The following is a 23757-nucleotide window of genomic DNA, read 5'->3' as shown; positions in this document are numbered from 1 at the left end:
AAACTATATAATATGACTTCTATGTTGGATTCTGAAGTCCCCTGGACCTTCTCCTTACCCTCTGTGTGGTAGGCTATTACTAGTTCCTCCCAGTGCAAACCTTTGCTGGCTATATTCATAGCAGTCCTGCTGACCTTATTATTTAGCCCATGTATTCTTAACTGTTTCTTTGGCTTTCGTCTCCACCAGACTCACAGCTATATGGCTACTAAGATGACAATGCCTGGCATCTATCGAGAGCCTTTAGATAGACTCTGTAGAGTAACTCCATAACTGCTGATCCCAACAAGACCCTCTTCAGCTGGAAGTAGCCGAAACTGTCTTCGCCCTTTGCCCCCTCACAGCAGTTAGGGGTACTTCTTCATAGGGGGAAATATTATAGATAGGTAAGTTAATTAGATATCTTATTGGCAGGTAGACAGGGCCTCCCTTAAGGTGTCAGCCCTCCAGGAGCCAACACAGCAAGAAACCAACATGGAGAACAATTGAGGCACATTCACTGGCTAGCATTATAAAAAGGAAAAAAAGTACTAATTTCCCTAGAGATAGATAGCAGTAATTGATATTCTAAATGGGAAATTCCTTGTATATGACTTATCTTCCCATTTGATCCCCATTTAATCAATATTACCTGGGTGACTGTACTTATAATTTATTGGTATCATGTTTTTTTCCCACCTCATGCCCACCTTGTAAATTTCCATTGGATCTTATAGTTTTGTCCCACTTTGTACCCGCCTCACCACATGGCTTTGCTGTATAAAACATCTTTGAAACATGGGGTGGGCGGGCAACCCAATTTCCGGTCCCCCTTCTGTCTCTCTTATGCAGAAGCTTTCTTTCTCCCAATGAATTATTCCTATTCTTAAAAAAATATATTAAGACAAACTAGGTCTTTTTTGTTTTTCAGTACTGGGGATTAGGGACTGGACACAGGGTTTTTTTGCAAAGCTACATCCCCAGCTTTCATTTCATTTCATTTATTTATTTATTTATTTACTTATTTACTTATGTATTTTGAGAGATGAGATCATGCCAAATTGCTAAATTGTCTAAGCTGGGCTCAAACTTCCGATCCTCTTGCCTCAGCCTTCCAGAGAGCTGAGATTCCAGGTCTGTACCACTAAACCAGGCTACAGAGTAGGTCTTATGTTTTTAATATTCATCTGGAAAAGAACTTAGCTTTTCTGGTTTATAGTTTCTAGGAAAGTATTTTAACAATTGTCTTGGGAGATAATTCTACCTCCTCAGTGTCCTTGACTTAAGCAAATACTAATCGACTTTTCTTTCTGTCTCTACAGATTTATCTATTATGGATTTAGCTCAGTGGTACCACACCTGCCTTGCAAGGGCAAGGTCCTGAATTTGATCCCCAGTACAAAAAAAGAAAAGAAAACAGATTTACCTATCATGGACCTTTCATATAAGTGGAATCATATAATACATGCTTTTTTGTGACTGGCTTCTTTCACTTAGCATAATATTTTCAAGGTTTATCTATGCTGTAGCTTATTTTACTACCTCATTTTTATTACTAAATAATATTGCATGGTACAGATATACGTATTTTCGTCATGTATTTATGAGTTGATGGACAATTGTTTTGTTACTTTTTATCTATTATGAATAATGTTATGAAATTCACATATACTATATAGCTTTCATACCATTCTATCTTCATCCTTTCATATACTGAAGCCCCATCAGCTCATATATGACATTTGGATAACAAAATAAGTATTCAAGGAGTTACTTTCTGGGGATTAAGGAAAATAATTTATAAGGAGTTTATTCATAGATTAAAAAGTACTATGAAAATAGTGTGCATTTTATCTTTTAATATTATTTTCTCGTATCCCTTATGCCAGGGTACAACCACTAATTCCTTAAAATGGTTTCCACTACTGAAAGCATATGTTTAAAGAGAGGGTATGTCCATTGTCAGAAAGGCAGTGAAGAAAAATTTTAAAAGAAAATAAAAGTTAGGACAGGTGGCCAGGTGTTTCTGTTAGCTCTTATTGCTGATTGCTTAATATGTTCAAAGTACTGTGGGGAAATAGGAGAATTGAAATTTACTCTCAAGTGCTGTTTTGGGAGTACAGCATATATATGTACAATTATTTGAAATACTTATAAACTAACAAAGTAAAGAGCAATGTGATTTAATATTGTAAATTTCCTTTACAATATGCCTGTTACACTTAATGAAGGATTAATCACCTAAGGCAAGTGTCCCAAATGGTAAGAGAAAATATTAGAAATGCTTTAGTAAATAAAGTAGAAGAGAAGTTATTTCATTTGGAGATAAATGGAGTGGAAAACAAGGGCAGTTTGATTAAAAATCATCATATGTATGTATGAAGGAAAAGACAGATGATGAAAAGGACGGATTGATGGTGGCTTGAGTAAAGTACTTTGTAGGAGAACAGGAAAATCTCAGGTATTTAGCATTGATATTCTGAACATTTTTAAGCTGAAAATGAGTGAACCTTAATATAATTACCAGGCATATAAAAATTAAAATTTTTTTCTAGTGAAAAGGCTCTTTTTCCTATCAGTTACCGAAAGTCATTAAAAATGCCTCACGTTAAGGGAGGGTTACGGATTTCATGACAGGACCAAATACTTACTATTAAATAATACACAGAAAATTTGGGATGTTGAAAAGATTTTCGCAAATCGAATGTGCAGAGGCACAGCAACAAGTGTACTGAAATCCACTAGAGGGAGCTGGGATTATTTTAAAGTTTTACTACTGGATTCCCTACCAGCAAAATAAACTCTTAACAAAAATCACTTTGAAGCAAAAGAAAAATTTAGTTTTACCTTTTGCTTTATGTAATTCATTTCCTTTGTATAAAACTAAAAAGCTAGGACATTAAGGAAGGCCCATTTATTTCAGTATATTAATCCTAGATAATTTCTATGGTAAATATTTTGACTATTTACAAAGAAAAGCAAGAGGAAAATAAGTTTTCCAGTGAGTTAAAGTCTTAGTAGAAAACAAATACATTCTTGTACTTCTCATAATGAATTTAGAGAAGGAATTTTTAAAAATATTTGATCTTAGTGCCTCAGGTATCCATTATACTCTGTAATCTTTGGTGTGTGCACATAAAGATATGTACACATGTGTATGGTAGAATATTAGCTTATTTACTGTTGCTTAAAACTGTTCATGAACCTATCTCTCAGAGAAATTTTAGTTTTGATAATTAAACTGATACACAGAACTATTTCTCAGCAGACAGCACTAATATCAAAGATGCAAACAAGTGAGTGATAAAAGAGATATCTTAATGTACTAGTTATATGGAATGTATTTGCATAATTATTTCACTTTTATCTTTTCTTTTCTCATCAAAGGAGAAAAGGAGAATCTGTGCAATTATACTGATTAAAAAGTGACCCTAAGAATTATTTTTCTTTTGCTGAATTTCAGTTTTCCACATGTATGCTATAGCTACAACACTCTTCAAATGAATTGATAGAAGTATCAAAAACGCCTCCATAAATATTCTTGAACAGAGAGCACACTGGATTTAATGAAAGTCTACTCACACAGCCTCACCTACTCTTATTCTCTTCACTATTCAAAATGCCTAATTCTGAAATGTGCAAACCACTCAGGGGAAACTATGGCTATATAAAGCATGTTTTATTTGTTCTTCAAAAAAGTCCCGAAGTTAGAGAAAGAAATATAACATATCTGTTTTCCAGCACAAATATTTTGTTACTTGTTAATAGAGGTTATAGGTAGGATGATTCGATTGATAGAAGTTATTCTTTTGTGTTAGTACTTTCTGCCACAAATTACCAATTTGGAAAATTTCATTTAGCTTTTTAAAGTATTTTACTTACTTGTCTGTAGCTCTTTCTCTTTGGCTTGCATATCAGCAAAGACTTGGTTAAAATGATTTGTAAAGGCCACTAAGTCTGCATCCAGGAACATTGGCCCTTGTCCTTTCTCTTTCAAGGCTATGCTTTGAATTTTTAATCTCTCGATTTGAGGTTGAAGAGCTGACATCTGGTTGATTTCATCCTGTATGATAATTTAAGGTAGTAAAATAAATAAGATTTTTGCTTTGCATATATTACAGTTTTGCAAAGGAAGTTGTTAAAAGGCAGTGATAAATCTTTGCTTAATACTCTTAACAAAATTCAATTGGAAACATCCATGATGATTTAGGCAAATTTCTATCACAAATCATCAGTTTAAGAATACCATAGCTCTTTGTTCATTTTGTGTCCTCATATATAATGATCTGTAATTTCAAGATGATCTCATTTTTAGGTCACTAATAGGTACATATATTTGTGGCTGAAAAGTACTATGAATAACCTACAATCCTTTCCATAAATAAAAAATGGATATTTGAATGCAATCCTCTTATCTCAAAATTGTGTGCCTTTGCTTGAAATTATAACATCATTAAATAAACAATGTTTTCTCTTTCAATTTCTGTGTGTAAAATATAAATTGTAATATATGTACATATCATTTTGCATAATATATATATGACATAGTATGTATATACATACTATATTTAATTGTAAATATATATTAGATTATATGTATGCCTACATTTGTACATATGTACATATGTGCATGGATACTAATATATATATATATGTATATATATAAAATCTGTAATCTTCTACCTTTTGTATGGCCTCATTGCTTCTCCTGACCAAACAGGCAATTGTCACACTCTTTCAAATAGTATGATTACCCATTTAGGTTTTATTTTGGCCTAGCATAATTATTAATAGCACCACCTTTCATTGTCAGTGTACTGTGGTTTGGATGGTAAAGTCTCATGGATGGCAACGTGCTGTACAATACAGTAGTCCCTAGATGCATTTGACCACTGAACACCTGGCACGTGGCTAGTCCCAACTTACATGTGCTAGAATTTTAAAATGAACACTGACTTTTGATCACTGAGCATGAAAAATTAAGAACATGAACCATCTCACAGTTTTGAAATGTTGATTGAACCTTGAAATAATATTTCTGATAAATCTGATAAAATATAATACATTATTGAAATCCATGTACCTGTTTCTTTTAAATTTTTCAGTATTTTTGTAAGACATCTAAAATTACTTTTGTGGCTTGAATTTGTCCCTTGCATTTTACTTTTTACTTTTTGGACACATCTGTTCTTCACTTATTTTCATACTTTTGTTTCCAGTAAAGTTGCAATTAGTTTGTATTTGATGCATAAATAATTTAAACCTAAACAGATATTTTGAAAATTACTACTACTATGGTTGCTTACCTACTATTCATACTTACACTACCTTTACAAAAAAGTACTTGGTGGTTGTTTATAATTTAATATATAAAAACTTGGATAATTAAAATTAAAAACTGGATCATGAGCCAATCATGAAGAGGGGAAAATTAAAAAAATTACAGCAATTATGAACTAAATTTAACTCTATGCTTCTTGCAAAGCAAAATGCAACGGTGAAATAAAATAAATTGTTCATTTTGGATATGTGTACATAGATTTTTGGAGAGAATAATTTGTGTTAGCATTGGCTTAGATAAATGTGTCACATAAACCCTTTTCTGGTAGCAAGACTACATAACAGTCAATCTCATTTGTTCTGTGTTTTAGAAGATATAAAGAAAACTTCCAGCGAAATGTTATGTGGTTATTACTATGTATGTCGATTCAGGTCAGTTTATCTCTGACAACAGAAATCTTTTGGTAGGCGAAGACTGAATATATTTAGAAAAATTTGGAGATGAACCATTGCCCTCATTCAAATATAAATATTCTCAATCATGTGCTAGATGGTTATTTCATATCAATAGATAAAGAATTAGACGAGATAACGGGTAATAATATTCTGTATTTTTATTACAGTAACACACATGCTTTCTACACTTGATTTGCAAATAGCAGCCCTGGCATCTGCTGTGAACGTTTAAGAACCTGATTTACATTTGGCCAGATGGAGGGCAGATATTTTTCCTGTTTAGGGAGCTCTAGAAAGAGCTTACAATATAACCAAGTGTGTTGTGCAAAACGGTGGGGACTTTGAAACTAATAAAACATTTGGGCAAATGTTCAGTTGAGACTAAAAATTTTAGAATAAATCATGGGAGAGATCATTTGGAACTGAAGTATTCAAAATTATAAGTATGTTAATAGTTAGCCATCCTTTCCATTAAAGTGCTTGGTGTGGGTCATTCTCCATATTAAACATCTTCCTTGAGTGTGTTTATCCTTCAGAATTATATGCTCACCTGATAGAAGCTACTGTACTTTTCTTGGGAAAGGGTCATGGATTTATTCCAATTCTAAAAAGCCTCTCTGACTATAAAACTATTAAAAATCATTTTTGTTGAGCACTAGATTATGAACTAAATCTATCTTCGAATATAAAAATATCTTCAAATAACAGAAATGATATGCAGGGTAAAATAATTTATTCACTTATCACCAATCACAGTCAAATAATATAACTTTAGCTCTTATATAAGTATTAAGCTTATCTGGTTAAATATTTTATTTAAATTGGTCATTAAATTCAGAAACCAAAGGGCAAGAAAGAAATACTTCAAAAAGAGAAATGGGATTTCATCATCAGATCTGAAACTTTGTGGCTGGATGAAGCAAAATAAATATTTTTAATTTCTGTGATTCCATCAACCCAGGAGAGTATTTAATATAGTCACCAGTGACTTCCATTTATTCCTCAGTTTAACATCAAGATCCTTGCATGTCCTCCAAATCATGGCTTGAAGATCTGTCTGTCTGTCTGTCTATCTATCTATCTATCTATTTATCATCAATCTGTCTGCAGTTTTACCTTCTTCCTCAGCCCTCTTCTCCTTCCCTTTATTCTCAGCATTCACACTGGCTTTCAACTGATCTTTATTTTTCCCTCACACCATGTTTTTTCTAATTAAAGTACTTTTTAGCCACAGTTCTCTTGCTTAATGCCAACTCATCACAATAGACTCAATTCAAATGTTCCTCTACCAAGGAAGCTTTCCTTGAGGGCTCTGTCTAGTTCAGATTTTCCCTGTTAAAAATGTTCCCAAATTGTTTAGACTTGCAGAACCATTTGTCCCAGTGGAAATTTTATATCTATTTATTCATTGGCTTAGCGCCTCTCTTCTCTATGTAAATGTAATGAAGCAAGGGTCAATAATGTTCATTCATTTCCAAAACCTAGTGCTATGAACTGAACTGTGCTTCCTCAAAATATATATGTTGAAGCCCTAAATCACAATGAAAATTTATGAATATTTGGAAATAGTTTTTAGAAGGCAATTAAGGTTAAGAGGTCATTGGTGCAGGTCTTAATCTAATAGGGTGGTGGCTTTATATAACCAGGCACTGTTGCTAGCATGCTCATGAGTGTGTGTGTACTCTATCCTCCTTCTTCATGTACATAAACCTAGAAAAGTCATGTGTGAAGACATTTTGAGAAGTTGGCCATCTACAAGCAAATATAAGAGCCCTTGCCAAAAGTTAAACGTAGCTAGACCTTAATCTTTGATTTTCCAAACACTAGAAGTCTGATAAAAGAGAATTGTACTGTTTACTGTTTATATCACCCAATCAGTGTTATTTTCTATGGCAGCCCAAGCTAGCTGACACACTTACTACCTTTGTTAGACACATTAGAGATACTGCACTGAATATATATTTCAAAGGTGAGAGCATTTTATAGAATCTATTAATAATTTCTATAACTGAATCACAAGAATCAGGTTAAAGTAATATATTTTTGTTGCAAGAAATAATACGTGTGAATTATTCCTCTAATTCACAGAAAAACATATGGATTCTACTATTAAATTACAAGATGTATCTAAATGCAGAAATTTCTTAGTTTGTACATTTATCTAATAAGTTAAATTGCAATTCTGTAGTATATTCTATATCCAAAAATATACTTTGAGTTTTTTTCCTACTAAAGTTTTATTTCTAATATTCAAAGAAAAAACGACAAGTCCTTCCATTGTTTCCCTTTAAAAATAGCTTTGAATTTCCAGTAACTTTCTGGGTTCAATTCCGTTTCCAGACATAACCCTGTCACCTCTCCATTTTCAGTCACCCTTTATTTAAACTATTCTTTTAAAAATATGCAAATTAACCACCATTCATATTAAATAGAATCATCTCAATCTATCACTAAATGTTCATCCTGAAAACCTTTTAATCCATCCTCAAATCAATTTCCCATGAAAGTGCACAGGTCATAGTAATGATGAGAAAATTCAAGCTCTTTTCGTGATTATATATTTCCAGTTTTTATACACTTGCAGATATGTTCTTTTAAGCTCCTTCTCAGGCCAGTTTGTGCCAATTCAATCATGTTGCCCATCCGAACTTCACTGGCCACCTTTCCCTATGACTCAGGAGACAGATATTTACAGAGAAAAGCTCCTTATCCTTGGCCTTCTGTGATTATGCTGAGTCAGTGGGGAGCCCTATCCAAATGCAGTACAGTGAGGCAGGGAGAATAAAGTAGGGCACTTATTTTCTGGCTCCATTTCCATCAGGGTACCTTGGGTTGGCTCTTAACCCTCTCTTTACTATGAAGATCTAACTCTCTCCTTCTGAGTTTCCAAAAACTCTCTTCCTGTTTTTTTCTGGTCTAAGAGAAGCAACAGCTCTGTTGCTGAGTCACTGCACTATCCCTGGAGGTTTTTCAATACTCTCGTCACACTCGTAAAATATGTCTGCAATGAAAACTTACACAAATTTTCCTAAATTGAGTGGGCCATCAATTTTAGTGACTTTCCTTATGCACCCAATTGTAGAGCATGGCTATTTGGTGTTGACTTGTGTTTCCAGCTATTTGTATGGATTCCAGTTTTTCATCATATGACTGGACCTTATTATTAGCAAAGAAAACCTCTAAAGTATAGGTGACATTTTACAGGCTTCATGTGGTTTCAACCCTCCCTAAATGTCTCATCCATCAGCAAACTGACAACAAATAGCTATGAATAATTTTTCTAGAAAAAACTTTAAGATTTCAGTATCTACATGTTATCTATATGAACTGATTTTCTTTATTCATGCTTTGATCTTTGATTTTATTCATCTTTTGATCTTTATTCATGTTTGATCTTTTTTTTAAGCTAAATCTCTAGAAGGCGAGAATTTCATTACCAAACATTTGGCTATGGTCCTTTTGGTAATCACCAAGAAATGCCTAGTAATTATGATTCAAATGGAAGGAGGAAAAATCCTTACCTTACAGATTTTTAACTGGCTTTTAATTGCTGTTGCCTCTGAAGTGGAGGTGGGTTTGGTTTTCAACCAGTTTTCAGCAGTGGTTGTCATCTGTTCCAATTGTTGCAGCTGATTATAGAAAGTGATGATGCGGTTCTGGTACTCTAGCCAGTTAAGTCTCTCACTTAGCAACTGGCAGAACTCTAGCCACCGGCTGTTCAGTTGTTCTGAGGCTTGTTTGATGCTGTCAGCATTAACACCCTCTAGAAAGAAAAAAAAAATTAAGTATGTTTCTTGAAACCACAGACTGAAACAATCTGAAAACCAATGTGTTTCTATTATAAAAGTATTCATCATATGAATGATTTCAAACAAAATCATTTATTTACTCATAAAGTTCTAGAAGTATGAAGTGTTTTCTGATTATTGAGTGAATATTAGAGTCGCACCTTATGACTGTGAATGTCATAAAAATAATAAGTGAGAGAGACCTAAGATGTGGAAGAGTAGAGTATATTTAAATAAAAATCAAGTGGCGAAGGCTGTGATGGAGTGGAGGAAGGCTGATCATGATCAAATACTTTTTAATATTTCTAAATAGGCATTAAACATGTTATATATAATTAAATTTATTTTCTATAAGTAACTTGCATTTTTACTTTTTTTTTTTTTTTGGTACTGGGGATCAAACTCGGGTCCTTGTGCATGCGCAGCAGGTGGCGAAACAACTGAGCTAAATCCCCAGCCCTGCATTTTTACTTTTAAAAACTAATAAGGCAATGAGTGTAAATATTATTTGTATTTTTTAAAAACGAATTTATCCAAGATCAGTTATTCTTTATTTTTGCTATAGTTGTCCAGAAACAGATTGCCCACTGAGGCAATTAAGTGAAACAAACACTCAGAACAACAAATCTATGAAAATATTTTCACTTACAAATGTAAAACTTTAAAATGTGAAACTTTAAAAATCAAGTATAGCAAATAAAGTGTACTATATCAAGGACACAATGGAACTACAAGTACACTATTATCCTTCTGGAGTAGCTATTTTGTGTCAGAGGATATGTTAAATCCTTTTGTAGATGATGTTTACGGTATTTAAATTTTTTCACCATTTAGTATTTGTCGAAGCCAACTCAAGTATGTATTATCCTATACACACAGCATGACAGTATACTGACATAGTCAACCCTTGTTTGTGTTGTGAAATGGAGTTCAAAACACTTACATTTAGATATATAAAATTATATAGAACTTCCTTAATAAGTTACATTATATAAAAAGAAATGGATTAAATGTGATAACATGCATTTAAAAGAAACTTGAAGACACAAGTTTTTTAAAAATATGAAACACTTGAAATTTTCATATTTCTATATTTATGTACAGATATCTCAGAGGGAGTATAAGCTCACTGCAAAACCCTATCTCTAAACTAAAGTATTTCAGGGGAAAAAATGATTTATTAGGAAACCAAATTATTTAAGAAAATCTCCTTTTATCAATGTTCATCTTACTAACTTCCTGAAATAAGATATAGTTAAAAGAGAACTCAGTTCTTTAAAAGACTGAAGGACATCTCTAGCAAATCTAAGGCCTAACATGTACATGCCACTCATTTTATTTGTTTTAAAGACTAAAAATATGGTTTTAACTCCAACAACTATTTTATATTATTTTACTTTGTTCGGGTCAGATATTATAATTTTCAAATTGTTTTAATCATACTATGCTGCCAAACCAGATTGCTCAATTCCTTTCATACATGAATCTAATTAGTAATTTCAGTAATTTCAAAGTATTATACTACCCAGGGTGACACCAGAGGGTAAAAAATTCAAATATTATTGACTAAAATCCTCTCTATTTTGGCTGATACATTTTTAAAGAGATGTAATGGAGGAAAGCATAAGAAATAACATATCCACATATCCTACTATAAAAAGGCCTATGATTTACAGGAAGTAAATACTCTTAGTACCCCATTAATACTTATGGGAACAACTGATCTTACTGAGTCATGTGGATGTATGGTATGATATGCTGTTCATGATAATTTAGTTTTATACCAAAATATGTTATAGAGGATATTAATAAGTACTGGTGGTAGTAAGATGAAGATGTTTAGCCCAAATAATTGAGAAGGATCTAAAATTTCAATCTTATAGACATTCAAGTTGGGAAAAGTATTATGATAAAGTTTTAAAACTATTTCTGGGAAATGAAAGGCATGATTTCACAATACACAGGTGAAGTTTTAAATTATGTCATGCACTATCTCAAAAATTTCCCATGGATTCAAATGATCAAATGTTTAAGAAAAATATTTTCAGCATATGTTGAAGGTGCAGTTATAAGAAGGAAGTCCATGATGGGGGGAAAGTCAATATAAACCAAACATTCAGTAGACAAATAAGAGAGGGCAAAGTCAATTAAATGTGCTGATGAACTGATGTTGGATAGAGTCTCATTTAACATTTGGCTACATGGTAAGGGAACACAGAGAAATCATGTAAAAACTCCTATAAATTAGAGAACCAGAGCCAAAAATTAATTTTCAGTAGAAATAACGTATGTTAATTTTATGAAAAAGGTAAGCTATAATGAAGCAAAAATATGTTCTGCATATTATTAAAACTAAAAGGGTGGGTTTAAGTGAGTTATGTGGATCATTAGACAAAACTGTAAGTCGTGCCAAAAATTTTCTGGATGCCAAGCATCACCATGCAAAGAATTATAATAAACGAGAAAAGTTAAGTTTATACAACTTTATAACACTGTAAGCAAAAATAGTTATACACATACTGATCTTTCTAATGTAATAGGAGAAAATAAAACAGTAATGGGTAAAGGAAACAATTTCATGTTAGGATAAATGGGGAATTGTTAGAAAGGTATAGAAATGAATAGTAAGAATCAGAGTTCAATTTGAACGTGCCTTACTAAATGAAGTGGTTTCATTCTTCTCATCCATGAAATGTGGATAAAAATAAAATCAACTTTATGAAGGCTCTGAGTTAACATATATGAAGTACTTAGGCAAAATCTTACATCTATGAAGCAACCAGTAAATGTTAGACAATTTTCATTATACAGAGTATGAAAAAGAATAGGTAGAAAACAAGAGCCCAGATTTCTCAGTGTTAAAATTTGGATGGGAGGGGGTCATTATAATGAAAGCAGTCATTTAGGAAAATGTAATTATTAACATTTTAAAAACTAGTATGAACTTTATATAACAGAACTAATTTCGGATTTTAAATGTACAGTATATGAAGTACAGTATATGTGAATGTGTTTAAAGAAGTTATATCAATAATTGGTGATGTAATAATCAGAATTTATTCAAGAATTCTGGAATGCTTGTCCATTGATTGATAATAATTTAAAATTAAGGACAATCATATCAAAAATTAAACACAAAAAATTCTAGTGGCCTCTAGTAAAGGCACAGTATATCAGAAGTCTTATGAATGATTTATATGTCACCATTGTATTAATTCCTGTGTAATGTACTTTCTCCTCCACTGTGTATAACCTATTGTAAACTACAAAACTCTCATGGAAATATGTCACCACTGGCAGTATCTGATAGAGTTCTCAGTTTAGTGTAGAAAAAGAGTAACAACATTGTACTTGTGAACTGACTCAACACCAAAACAATAGCTTACTCCCCATGAAGACAGATGTTAGGAAAGCAATAATACAGAAACAAAAAGTCATACACAAACAAACACACCGTCTCTCTTGCTTCAAGTTTGCTTTAAAATAATTAGGGGCTCAAAAGTACTGTCACAGGACATATTACTCAATGTATCTCTCTTAATTTAAATTTAACATGACATTACTTTAATTTCATGAATTAATTGATCATATATCTGTCAGTCCTACTAGTAATATTCAAAGGAGGCTCCTTAACAATTTTCTAGACCAAATAAAGTATCTGTTTTCCAAATGAACATTTGCATATGAAAAATCTTATATTGCATGTAATTTTTTTATGTAGAAATATTTCATAGAACTATACTGGTTAACTCAATTGAAATTTTTACCTTCTATGATAGTTTGTAAATGTAAATATCTGCTAAGTATCAATCACTGGAGCATCGATTCCTCTCATTTTTTGTCAGCTTCTTAAGAATACAAACACTACTTCACCAGGCATCATGAACAATACTTATTGAAATCATTTTATTGTAACTCATTAGAATCTCATGGATAATGGATCATAATCCGTTCACATCTCATATTCTAGGAATGAATATATTGCACCCAAAGGAAATGGATTAACCCTTGAGTGCATCCATTAATTCTATTACTTGTGTGCAGTGCATAACAGACTGCTAGAATAACTTTAATTGTACACCACCTTCCATGTCAACATTCACTTAAAATGAAGGAGTCCTCACCAAGTATATTCATCATTAGTTAGGAAACCAGGGTAGAATAATGCAAAACCCTGTGTTTTCAGTGCTCTTGAATTAGAGTATTTAGAATAAAAACTTAAGGACGCTAATAAATAGTTTCTTATTTTTGTTGCACTTTAGGTGAAGGTCAGTACAAGTCCATTCAACATTTAACATATTAGCCTAAAATGAAATAAAGTTTATTCATAAAACTTTATTATGAATGGAAACTTTATTATTCATAATCCATGAAGATCTAAGGTTAAATTCTATCACTACATTGATTTTCATGGAACTACTAAGACTTTTAAAAATAGCACCTGTTTTGGTTTGTGTTTAGAAGTCCCACCAGAAAGCCTCATGTGGAGGAGGTGGGACTGCCTTTTTCAGAGGTAGTTGAATCTGGAATGTGTGATGCTGGGGTTAAGGGCCTGTGATTACTAGACCACTACACGTGAGTGATTGGTTCAGCACAACCCTATTCCCAGGAGTCTGAATAAGATAAAGAGGGCAGAAAGACGCTGTTACACCCTCTTGTTGCCTTTGCTGTTGTGTGGATGGCATGTTGTTTCTCCTCTGTGATGCTTGTTTGCCATCCAAGCCTCAGAGCCAACTGATTATGGACAGAAACCTCTATGAACTCTAAGCCAAATAACACCCCCCCCCCCAGTGCCTTTTAACTTTTTGTCTCAGGAATGAGAGGAAAATAACTAACATGGCACCCTTAAAATTAATATATGTATGCACACACTCATTATCTATATGCATTTGTATAAATATTTACTAATATATCCCATTTGTCATTCTATTTCTAAACATGGATTTATAAGAGAAAAAGAGTCAGGGTCAGATTATTTGTTTTTTCACTGATGCTTGTTTTTTCCACTGATATCCCACAACCACAGTAACCGTTGTGATCTCCTCTTTCACACACACACACACACACACACACACACACACACACACACAGAGTGCACCTGGGGGCTTTCTTTCTTTTGGAAATTATTTGTAACTCAAGAAAATATCTCTATTAAGTAACATTCACTGGTCATGAACTCTGTGTAGAAAATTACCTTAGACATCATGTAGAAAGAGAAAACACAAATTGCCCACACTGAAGAAGAAATAAGAGAACAGGAGATGTGTACTTTGGAAAGGCTACTCATTTACATTTGAGTGGCTGAACTAGAACAAAGTACTGTTTCTATGCTCCATTCATATATAGACCAATTTCCACAGTTCATCCTATGTTAAAATATATGATTAGAGGGGTTGTTGCTATGGAGAATTCATAGTGATGAGAAGGAAAGATCATGAGAGGTTTGACTTTGAAATGAGCCACACTGACTAACATCCTGACCTTAGCCCATCTGGCAATTTTAGTGCTCCAAATCTAAACAGCATTAATGCACATGAAAGTACTTAATAACTATACACCAAAATATAAAAAATGCACTTAGTTAATATTATACCTAAAATGATGCCTTGTCTGCCTTATCATTTTGTGCTATTTAATTATAACCCTTAGCATACTTACTATTAAGTATCACCTTCAACACTATAATCTAACACTTAGGGGATAGTAATTTTGAGATGTACTTTTAGTCTAATATACTAATAATTACTACCTTTATTTAAACATTTCCTTAATGCAATTGTCTCCAGGCTCTTAATTAACACATAGAAAGCCACATTTAGAAATTGGAAGTGTAGAATAATTTAATATAGAAAACACTATTAAACTTATTACATAATTATATGATAGTATCTCTTCTGGAAATTGTGATGAAATATTTTATAGGTTAAAGAATGGGAAATTGAGCCATGCTTATTTATCAAATGAATGTTTTGATATAACTATTTTGAGTAGTTTCAATTTAAATAGGCAAATAAGTTATTTGAACTGAGTTTTCTTTTCATTACTCTTGACTAGTAAGGAGGCACTATGTTTTCATAGAAGAATACTATTTTATGGTGGCGTATGCCTGTAATCACAGCACTTGGGAGGCTGAGGCAGGAGGATCACCATGAGTTCGAGGACAGCCTGGGCTACATAGTGAGTCAAGGCTAATCTGAACTACATGGCGAGACCCTGTCTCAGAAAAAAAAAAAGAATGGTATTTTATAAAATAATTGAGAATAATATCTAATCCTAAATACATAAGAACAAAGTAGGCAAGCGCATGAGATTTTCATTCTAGATTGTCTTGAAATCCCACAGTCTCACACACTGAAAGATTTGTGTCTTGAAATAAGCAGTTTAAAAATTATTCAAAATAAAATGCTAGAGCTTCAGTATTTAGTCGTCTATATTACTTAAGTGTAGCAAGATTATTCATCCTATACAGTTGCTAGCATTTTCTGTGGTTTATGACATCTTTGTATTTAAATAAATATAGAATTAAACCTCAAAGTAGATTATACTACATTTTTTCAGTTCTTATTTTTTATTAGTATGTGCTTGTATACCATAACAATTACATTCCTTGTGGGGAGTCATTACAGTTGCATAATACATCTCAATTCTTTTCTTCATCTCTTTTCCCTCTCTTCACTCTCCCCTTAATCCCTCTCTTGATTCCTTTCCCATTTGAACAAAATCTATCTCACTACTTCCTATTATCTATCTTTTAATTTGCTCTTTATTTTTATTTTGGGTTTCTCATATAAGAGAAACCATATGGTGTTACAGTTTTTTTAAAAGGAAAGTAAAGAATTTGAAAAATTCTTTCTCAGTGTAACACAGCTACAAGAGCATAGAAACAAATCACTAGGCACCCAAACTGGTCTCCACACACCTTCTCTTTTGTTTTAGGAAGTTAATAACTTCTTAAGGCTAAAGATATGATCCTTTATATGTTTATTGTAAAATTCACAAAGATTACACATGTGCAATAATTTCTCAAATACTCTGTCAAACTATTCCCCATCATTATAAAACCAATTGATGTTGCCATAAGAATAAATTAATTTTAATATTAGTGCAAACAAAAATATATTTAAGAAAGTGATAAAATCAACTGAAATTTATACAGAAATTCTAAGCCAGAAAGCCAGAAAGATGACTTTTTCTTAACATTCTCTTGGTTAGCAACTTCTTTCATTCTATGATCATAGAAGATCACTTACACTTTGACCATAGAAAAGGAGACATCGATGAGGAAGATATTTCTGTATGCCTTTAAGGTCTGGATGTAATTTACACAACTGCACTTTTAGGTTAACAAGGGTTTCAAATAAATTACTAAGAATTTCTTCCTGTGTGCATATTCTCCATATATAAAGCATTACTGTAAAATTCATCACATAATTAATACTGTTTTTAAATTCTCCACACAAATTCTGTATTTGATAAAGGAGAGTTAAAGGAAAATTAAATTCAAATTGAACATGACATCTACATGTCTCTTCAAAACTGAAAAAAAACTTTTATAGGAAACAGTGTTTTCAAGACATATGTCTGAATTTTAATGGTACTACAAAACAGCAAATGATGGTCACTTCTACATTTGAACTATGTTAAATGTTGCAGTTTTACAACTTGTTTCCCAGCACATTTCTTAACTTCTTTTAATGAAAGGTCACCAGGTTCACAATATATCACTTTCTACATTCTTTATATGTGTTTAAATTTCACCGTTTCCTAGGTCTTTAAAAATGAATGAAGGTGATTTGCAAATAAGTCCGATGTACCAGCTTTAGGTCAAAACTGAAATAAAATATAAATTGTGGAGAATTTTTTGTATGTCTTGAGGTTTCATTCTAAAGGCAAGTGGAAGAGTCCTAAAATGATTCTAAATCTTAAAAAGTAATGTATCTTACATGGTTGTTTTTATTAAAACTCCACATTCCAAATATGAGGAAGAAGATTCAGAACTTCTACATTTTTGTGGGGAACCATAATTTAAAGAAAGTTTAATTTGTTTTCCAGCTTCATGTACCACACCAACAAACTGTAGTTTCTTAGCTATTTAGCAGAAGAGGTATTAAAAATTGGAGTTAGGTATGCCTCAGAAATATAGCTGGTCATACACTTAAAGCACTAATTGTGTATGGTTTAATTCATGATTTCCACAATCACAGAAGATAAAATTATGTAGTTGGTTATTTAAAACAGAAGAAAACAAAAATACCATTTAGAATATTTGAACCTATTTTTAGTAATTGTGTTAATTTATTATTTAATGGGACAACAAATCCATGTTTATCTTTTAAATAGTTACCACGGTTATGTCCCAAACTTGAGCCTAAGTATGTATCAGTTAGCCATATCCTCAATGGCAGTAAATATGGGTAACTTAAATTTGATCCATACAATCAACCAAATGGAATGTCTCAAATTATACTCCCAAACCCCACCCTTTGCTCTGTATTTGCTTACTATCTTCCTTCAGAGGTATTATTAGTTGCTAACTATAATTGCCAATGTTTTATATCAATTACTGCCTCAGTTTTACTTTGTGAATCAGAATATAATTAGTATTCATTAAGAACCTGCTATATATCCTGATTTTTCCGCATGCCTTCAAAAATTATAACTATCAAAATCTGGATAACATTCCAAAAAAATAAAAGTCATTTCCTTCATTTCTAAATGTTTAAATCCTTGCTTATTTATGTATTTCTTTATTTACTTATTTTTAGAGACAAGGTTTCACTATGCAGTTTAGGCTGTTCTTGAATTCACCATTTGGCCCAGATTAGCCTCAAACTTACGGGAGTCCTCCTGTCTCTGCCTCCCACATGCTATAATTATAGGCATGCGCCACCATGCATAATTTAAATGTTTTTTGCATAATTCAATGTGTGTTGGTATCAGGTGATCTGAGGTGAGATATGCTTGATATTTAATATAAAATGAGATATTTTATATATGCATTTTACGTTTATTTATTATTATTATTATTATTATTATTATTATTTTTTTTTTGGTACCAGGGATCAAACTCGGGTCCTTGTGCTTATGCGCAGGCAGCAAAACCACTGAGCTAAATCTCCGGCCCTTTACAAGTTTATTAAAATGAAAAAAGATAAAAAATAAAGACATGTACATGTACCAACTTCTTACAATTAATATAATCATTATGTACTGCAAACATGTACTAATAAAAAATTGAAAAATAAAAGGAAAAAGTGATAACATAGTTCCCAGGGACATATTGTGTAACAACTATAAGAATATTTTTAGAGTATATAAGTTTATTTAACATGTACATGCTGCTAAACTCACCAATTAAAATCACCAAGCAACATGCATCTAAACACCCACCTATTAACATTTTTCATTGTCTATATATTAATTAACTTTGTCATCTACTTCTCAGAGGACATATTTGTCTATTTTTATATTTAACTAAAAACACCCATAGGGTTCATTTGAAGAAGAAAATGAAGTGATTTCCTATGAAGATCATTGAACTTTTTAATGCCAATACACCAATTAATGCCACACATAATTGATATACAGAATCTATCCAGCAGAATACAGGTAAATTTCAGAAAAAGCTGACATGTACAACAAAGCATTTGTTATATTAATTTATGATATTTTTGTAAATATCCTTTATAAAACAAAAAAAATTCTTGTTTCAAAATGGCACTATGGGGGAAAGGAAAGAAGGGAATGGAATTAATATGAGAAAATGAAAAAATGGAAACAAAGTCTTTGCAAATAGGGAGGGATGGAGGGGATGAAGGGAGGGCAGGGGAAGGGGGAAAAATAAGAACCAAGAGAGATTATGTAAAGGTGCAAATTTCTAATGATGAATGTCATTATATTGTATACCTAAAATGTACCAATAAAATAAAAAATTTTAAAAATGGCATTATATTTGATTTCATAAAGTTGTGTTTATCTGGAAAGAAATACAGTAATATAGGAATGAAAATATGAAAAAGTTGTTCACATTTCATATCAATAATATGTTTTACTGATAGCTTTTTGAGGCACTCATGTTAACAAAGATTAATTTGAATTCACTCTTGTAAAAGAAAAAATGCTATGCTAGTTTTGTACTTTTATCTCACTTAAAGAAAAATGTTAGTTAAAAAATAAAGATTTTCCCACAGAGGCCTTTCGTTTTTATTTAGAGAAAGACATAGAAAATAATGTAGAACATGGGAAATATACTTCTAGGAAACAGGGATTAGTTTGGTGCTTTCTACAGAACTTTAATCTCTTTGGAATAAGGTATTTCAAAAATTATTTAAAACCAAATTAAAATTAGTTTACATTTATTATAATTACTTTCATTAATAATTATTTATGTAGACCTTGTTTTCATAAATTATTTGGATAAATGTTAGCAAGATTTGCATTAATTCTTATTTCTATGCAACAGACTGACAAAATGTTCTACCACATCTCATTTTTACCAATGGATTCCAAGTTAAATTTCCCCTAATAATTTGCTTAGCATTAAGAACAAATAGTAAAAAACATACAAACTGTCTTTAATTTAAATTTTCATTCAAGAAGTGCTTGTCTGATATAATTCAGCTGATAAATATGAACCTATGTGTTTATCAAATCCCTAAGAAGATTATCTAAATCAACTCTGTATAATTACCATTCACCATCTGTTCCACCAGGGCTTGAGCTGATCTGCTGGCATCTTGCAGTTTTCTGAACTTCTCGGATTTTTCTCGCTCTATGGCCTGCAGCATGATAGCAAAGGTGAGCATTTCAATACAAGTTTTGTGAAAGTACACAATAATTATAACTTCTGCTTGCCCTTTCCAGCCTTAAGATATTTCACTGTGTAACTTTATCAAATGTATCTAAACAATTTTTTCTCAACTCATGGCACCAAAAACATCAAAAGTAGCAATAAATGCACAAGACAATTCCCTCCTCAATTGCTATTTTTAATAATATGGCTTTAATTCTTAACTAAGTTCACATAATAGTTTTGGATGCATTTCAAAGTAATACTGCTAAAAACACGGAAGAAAGAAAACCATGACGATGAAATATAAAATGTCAGATAATTTAGATAGAACTCATCTTTTAAAGATGTACCACTGAATTTTATCGTAAAAACATAAGTATATTCAACGTTAAAAACCATTTTGCTATTCACTAATGTATAAAGTAGAAAAAGTACACCAGCATGAATAATTTAGTAGAAAAACATATATATTTAAATATAAGACTATAGGCTAATTTTTCTTTCAAACACAGTCAGAGACGTCCATTTCCAAGGAAAATTACATTCCGTTTCAAAGCATTTTCTAAATTCCTTTGTACATTCTTCCTCATCAGAATTAATTTTTGAACAAATACAAAAATCATTTTAATTAAGAAAAACTAGCATTCTATATTAAATTTAGTTAAAACTACCTCTACAGAAATATAAATTTAAATCACCATGCAGAACTAAGCATTACTATGTTAACACGTCTATAATAATATATGTTTTATATCTTAAGACAGTCACAGAAAAATAAAGCTCTAATGCAATTAATATACAGTAAGAGCAGGAGGTCTGTGATTAATAATAGTTATAAAAATAATTTCACTCGAGTTTGGGACAGAAGATTATTCTTCACCAGACTATTTGTCAAGACTTTTAGGTCTCCAAGGCACAATATCGAGCACACATGGGAAGGAGCATAATAGAGTTGGGCACATGCTTCCGAAAATTGGTGCAAGAATGGCAATGTTCAGTATCCTTGCTGTCCAGCATGGTGGCCAATACCATGGACACCAAGATAGCAAAACGATTGCCTGTCCATTCACAATGGACACTGACAGTCTTTAGGCCAATTACCAACACTTTGTGCCTGTGAGTACTGAACACCTGAAAGGTGGCCATTGGGACAGAAGAAATGAGTTTAATTTAATTCCACTTAATTAAGTTTAAAAATCCTCATGTGGCCAGTGATGACTGTAATTGTACAATGCAGATAAAGTGTTGTTTTCCTTTGAAAAGAAGTGAAGATATAAATGTAAATATAGGTAATACAGCAATGTTCAGAGAAATATGTAATAACTTACACTATTTCCCAAGCAAATCATGAAATACTCAAAATGCTAATTAAAATTTAGAATAAATGAAGTGTGAAATAATACATTACAAGGTAATAGTCTCATTTTATTTTTTGTAAAATATCCCTTGTGCTTGCCAGGCAGGTGCAGTGCCACTGAGCTGCATCCCTGGCACAATATGCACTTTTTATTATTCTATGATACGTAGAAAATAAAAAACAAATTTTGTCTTATCAATCAAAAACATCTGAAGGTGAAAAACACATTTTAACATCTTGAATTCTACTTGAAAATTCAAAATACAGAGATTTCATTGTTTTGTGATTATGTGCTTCTAGGAACCCACTCTAGTTTTAGCAGGTGAAACTTCTGGGTTCTCTTGAAATTCAGTTTCAAACAAACAAGATTGAAATGTTTCCAAAAACATGGAAAAAAATGTGGAAGGTTCTTTTTTTGTTGGTTGAACTGAAGAATCGAAGAAAATTAAGCAACCACAAACAACTTCCAGTAAGATCCCAGACACAGCTCCAAAATTCCCAATACCTCAATTGTCAACTGTTGGGTTCTAAATTTCCTGTCCTTAGCAGCTTATTGGCACCCATGTTTTCCAGTACTTAAGTTTGTTTCCCCTTAAAGGTAAATATCATTAGAAAATACTCATTTTAGATGAGAAATATGGGCACAGTTAAATTAAATATTTACAATCATCAAGAGAGATAGGAAGATTTGAGGTGCTCCTGCTTTGAATGATATCATGGGAAAAAAATGAGAGCGAAAAAAATAGGCCACAAGACAACAACAAAATGAATATTAACAACAAATAAAACCAACTGGTTTTCTCTGATTTGCAAGTTTTAGAGTTATCCTATCAGAGAGGCTCCCATTCATCTATGTTGTTTTTGCTTTTTTAAGACAATTAATTATAAAAAAAGAGTCAGAAAACCCTATGGTCTTCATCAATAAGGAAAACAAATTAACAATGGCTTTCTGTAATGATCACAATCTCTTTATTCTAAATATCTAATGCAATTATCAATTAGTAATGCTAACAGAGAGATAAACTTAAATTTGAATATCTCAGGGATTCTATCTGAGCTTAAATATCTCATTTTATTAACTCCATTATTCCAGTTATTTGCATGTAATAACAAGAGTATCCATCACCCCCCAAAAAAACAACAATCTATGAAGTAGGTATTATTATTCTACCATTTAGACAGGAAGAAAGTAAGGCACAGTGAGGTTACTGAAAATTTGAAAATATCAGCATAACCAGATGACAATAAAGTTCCTTATACTGTCTACCAAATTATACTTGATGTACATTATTTTAAATACATATCATGGTGATTATGAGATAGACTGAATCTGGTTTGTATGATCTCATTTTATACAAGAAAACCAAGTAACTGAAATGTGTTATATACGTGTACCAATTCTCCACAGTGAATGTGGTCATTATGTACTTCAAACATGAACTAATAAAAGTAAAAATAAAAGATTAAAAAAAAACAACAAAGAACTTAGACCCGGAATGTGTCAGATACAACAGTAGAAACCTGCTCCTCTGTTTTAAGTTCAGCTCTCTTTCAAACATAAATTGTTCCTTCTAAGTGTGTTCTAATCAAATAGGCTTGCATATATTAGAATGTAATTCACAATGAATGTGAGATTTTAATTTGTATACAATCAGGGATACTCAAACTATTAAGCCATTATTAATTCGGCATGGGCTTGAAGATATGAAAAGTCTTGTATTGCCACTCACGGTGGACACCAACAGTGTAGGCTGATTACCAACACCCTGTATGGCTCAATTAGGATCCCATTGCCAGATGTCTATTATAACCGAACCAAGTATCTGGTACATGTATAGAGGCATAGGCCCTAGAAAGAAGCAATCAAACACTTTGCATGCGTGTCAATGATCAGATGACATTTTGATTATATTAGGTAGCATGACTTCGAAGAGAAATATTAGAAAATGAAGAGGAATATAGGCACATATGTGTCTTCAACAGTGTGAACACTCAATGACAGCAAGAACTCTAACAAGCATTTCGCTTTGCACACAGTTGTAGATGGTCAATTAAAGACAATAAAATTCAGGGTAGCAAGGTGATGATAAAGTGGCAATGAAAAA

General features: G+C 32.1%; 1 protein-coding gene across 10 annotated transcripts in view; it reads right to left on the bottom strand.

The window, feature by feature from the left end:
- The window catches only part of Dmd (dystrophin), a 2486572-nt gene that overhangs the window by 1353178 nt on the left and 1109637 nt on the right, over positions 1–23757 (bottom strand). For all 10 annotated transcript variants that reach the window (XM_004850043.4, XM_087189971.1, XM_087189973.1 and 7 more), the window contains 3 exons: positions 20194–20281; positions 9237–9478; positions 3862–4042 (listed from right to left, as the gene is read on the bottom strand). In XM_004850043.4, coding sequence (XP_004850100.2) covers positions 3862–4042; positions 9237–9478; positions 20194–20281 — 511 coding nt within the window. The remainder of the gene's footprint in view (positions 1–3861; positions 4043–9236; positions 9479–20193; positions 20282–23757) is intronic.

This window comes from Heterocephalus glaber, unplaced genomic scaffold (genome assembly GCF_053883595.1).
Source record: "Heterocephalus glaber isolate CG9 unplaced genomic scaffold, H.glaber_assembly_v1.0 deba00001547, whole genome shotgun sequence".
NCBI classification, from domain to species: Eukaryota; Metazoa; Chordata; class Mammalia; order Rodentia; family Bathyergidae; genus Heterocephalus; species Heterocephalus glaber.
Note: the sequence above shows the minus strand (reverse complement) of the source record. Positions and strands in the feature narration are given on the sequence as shown.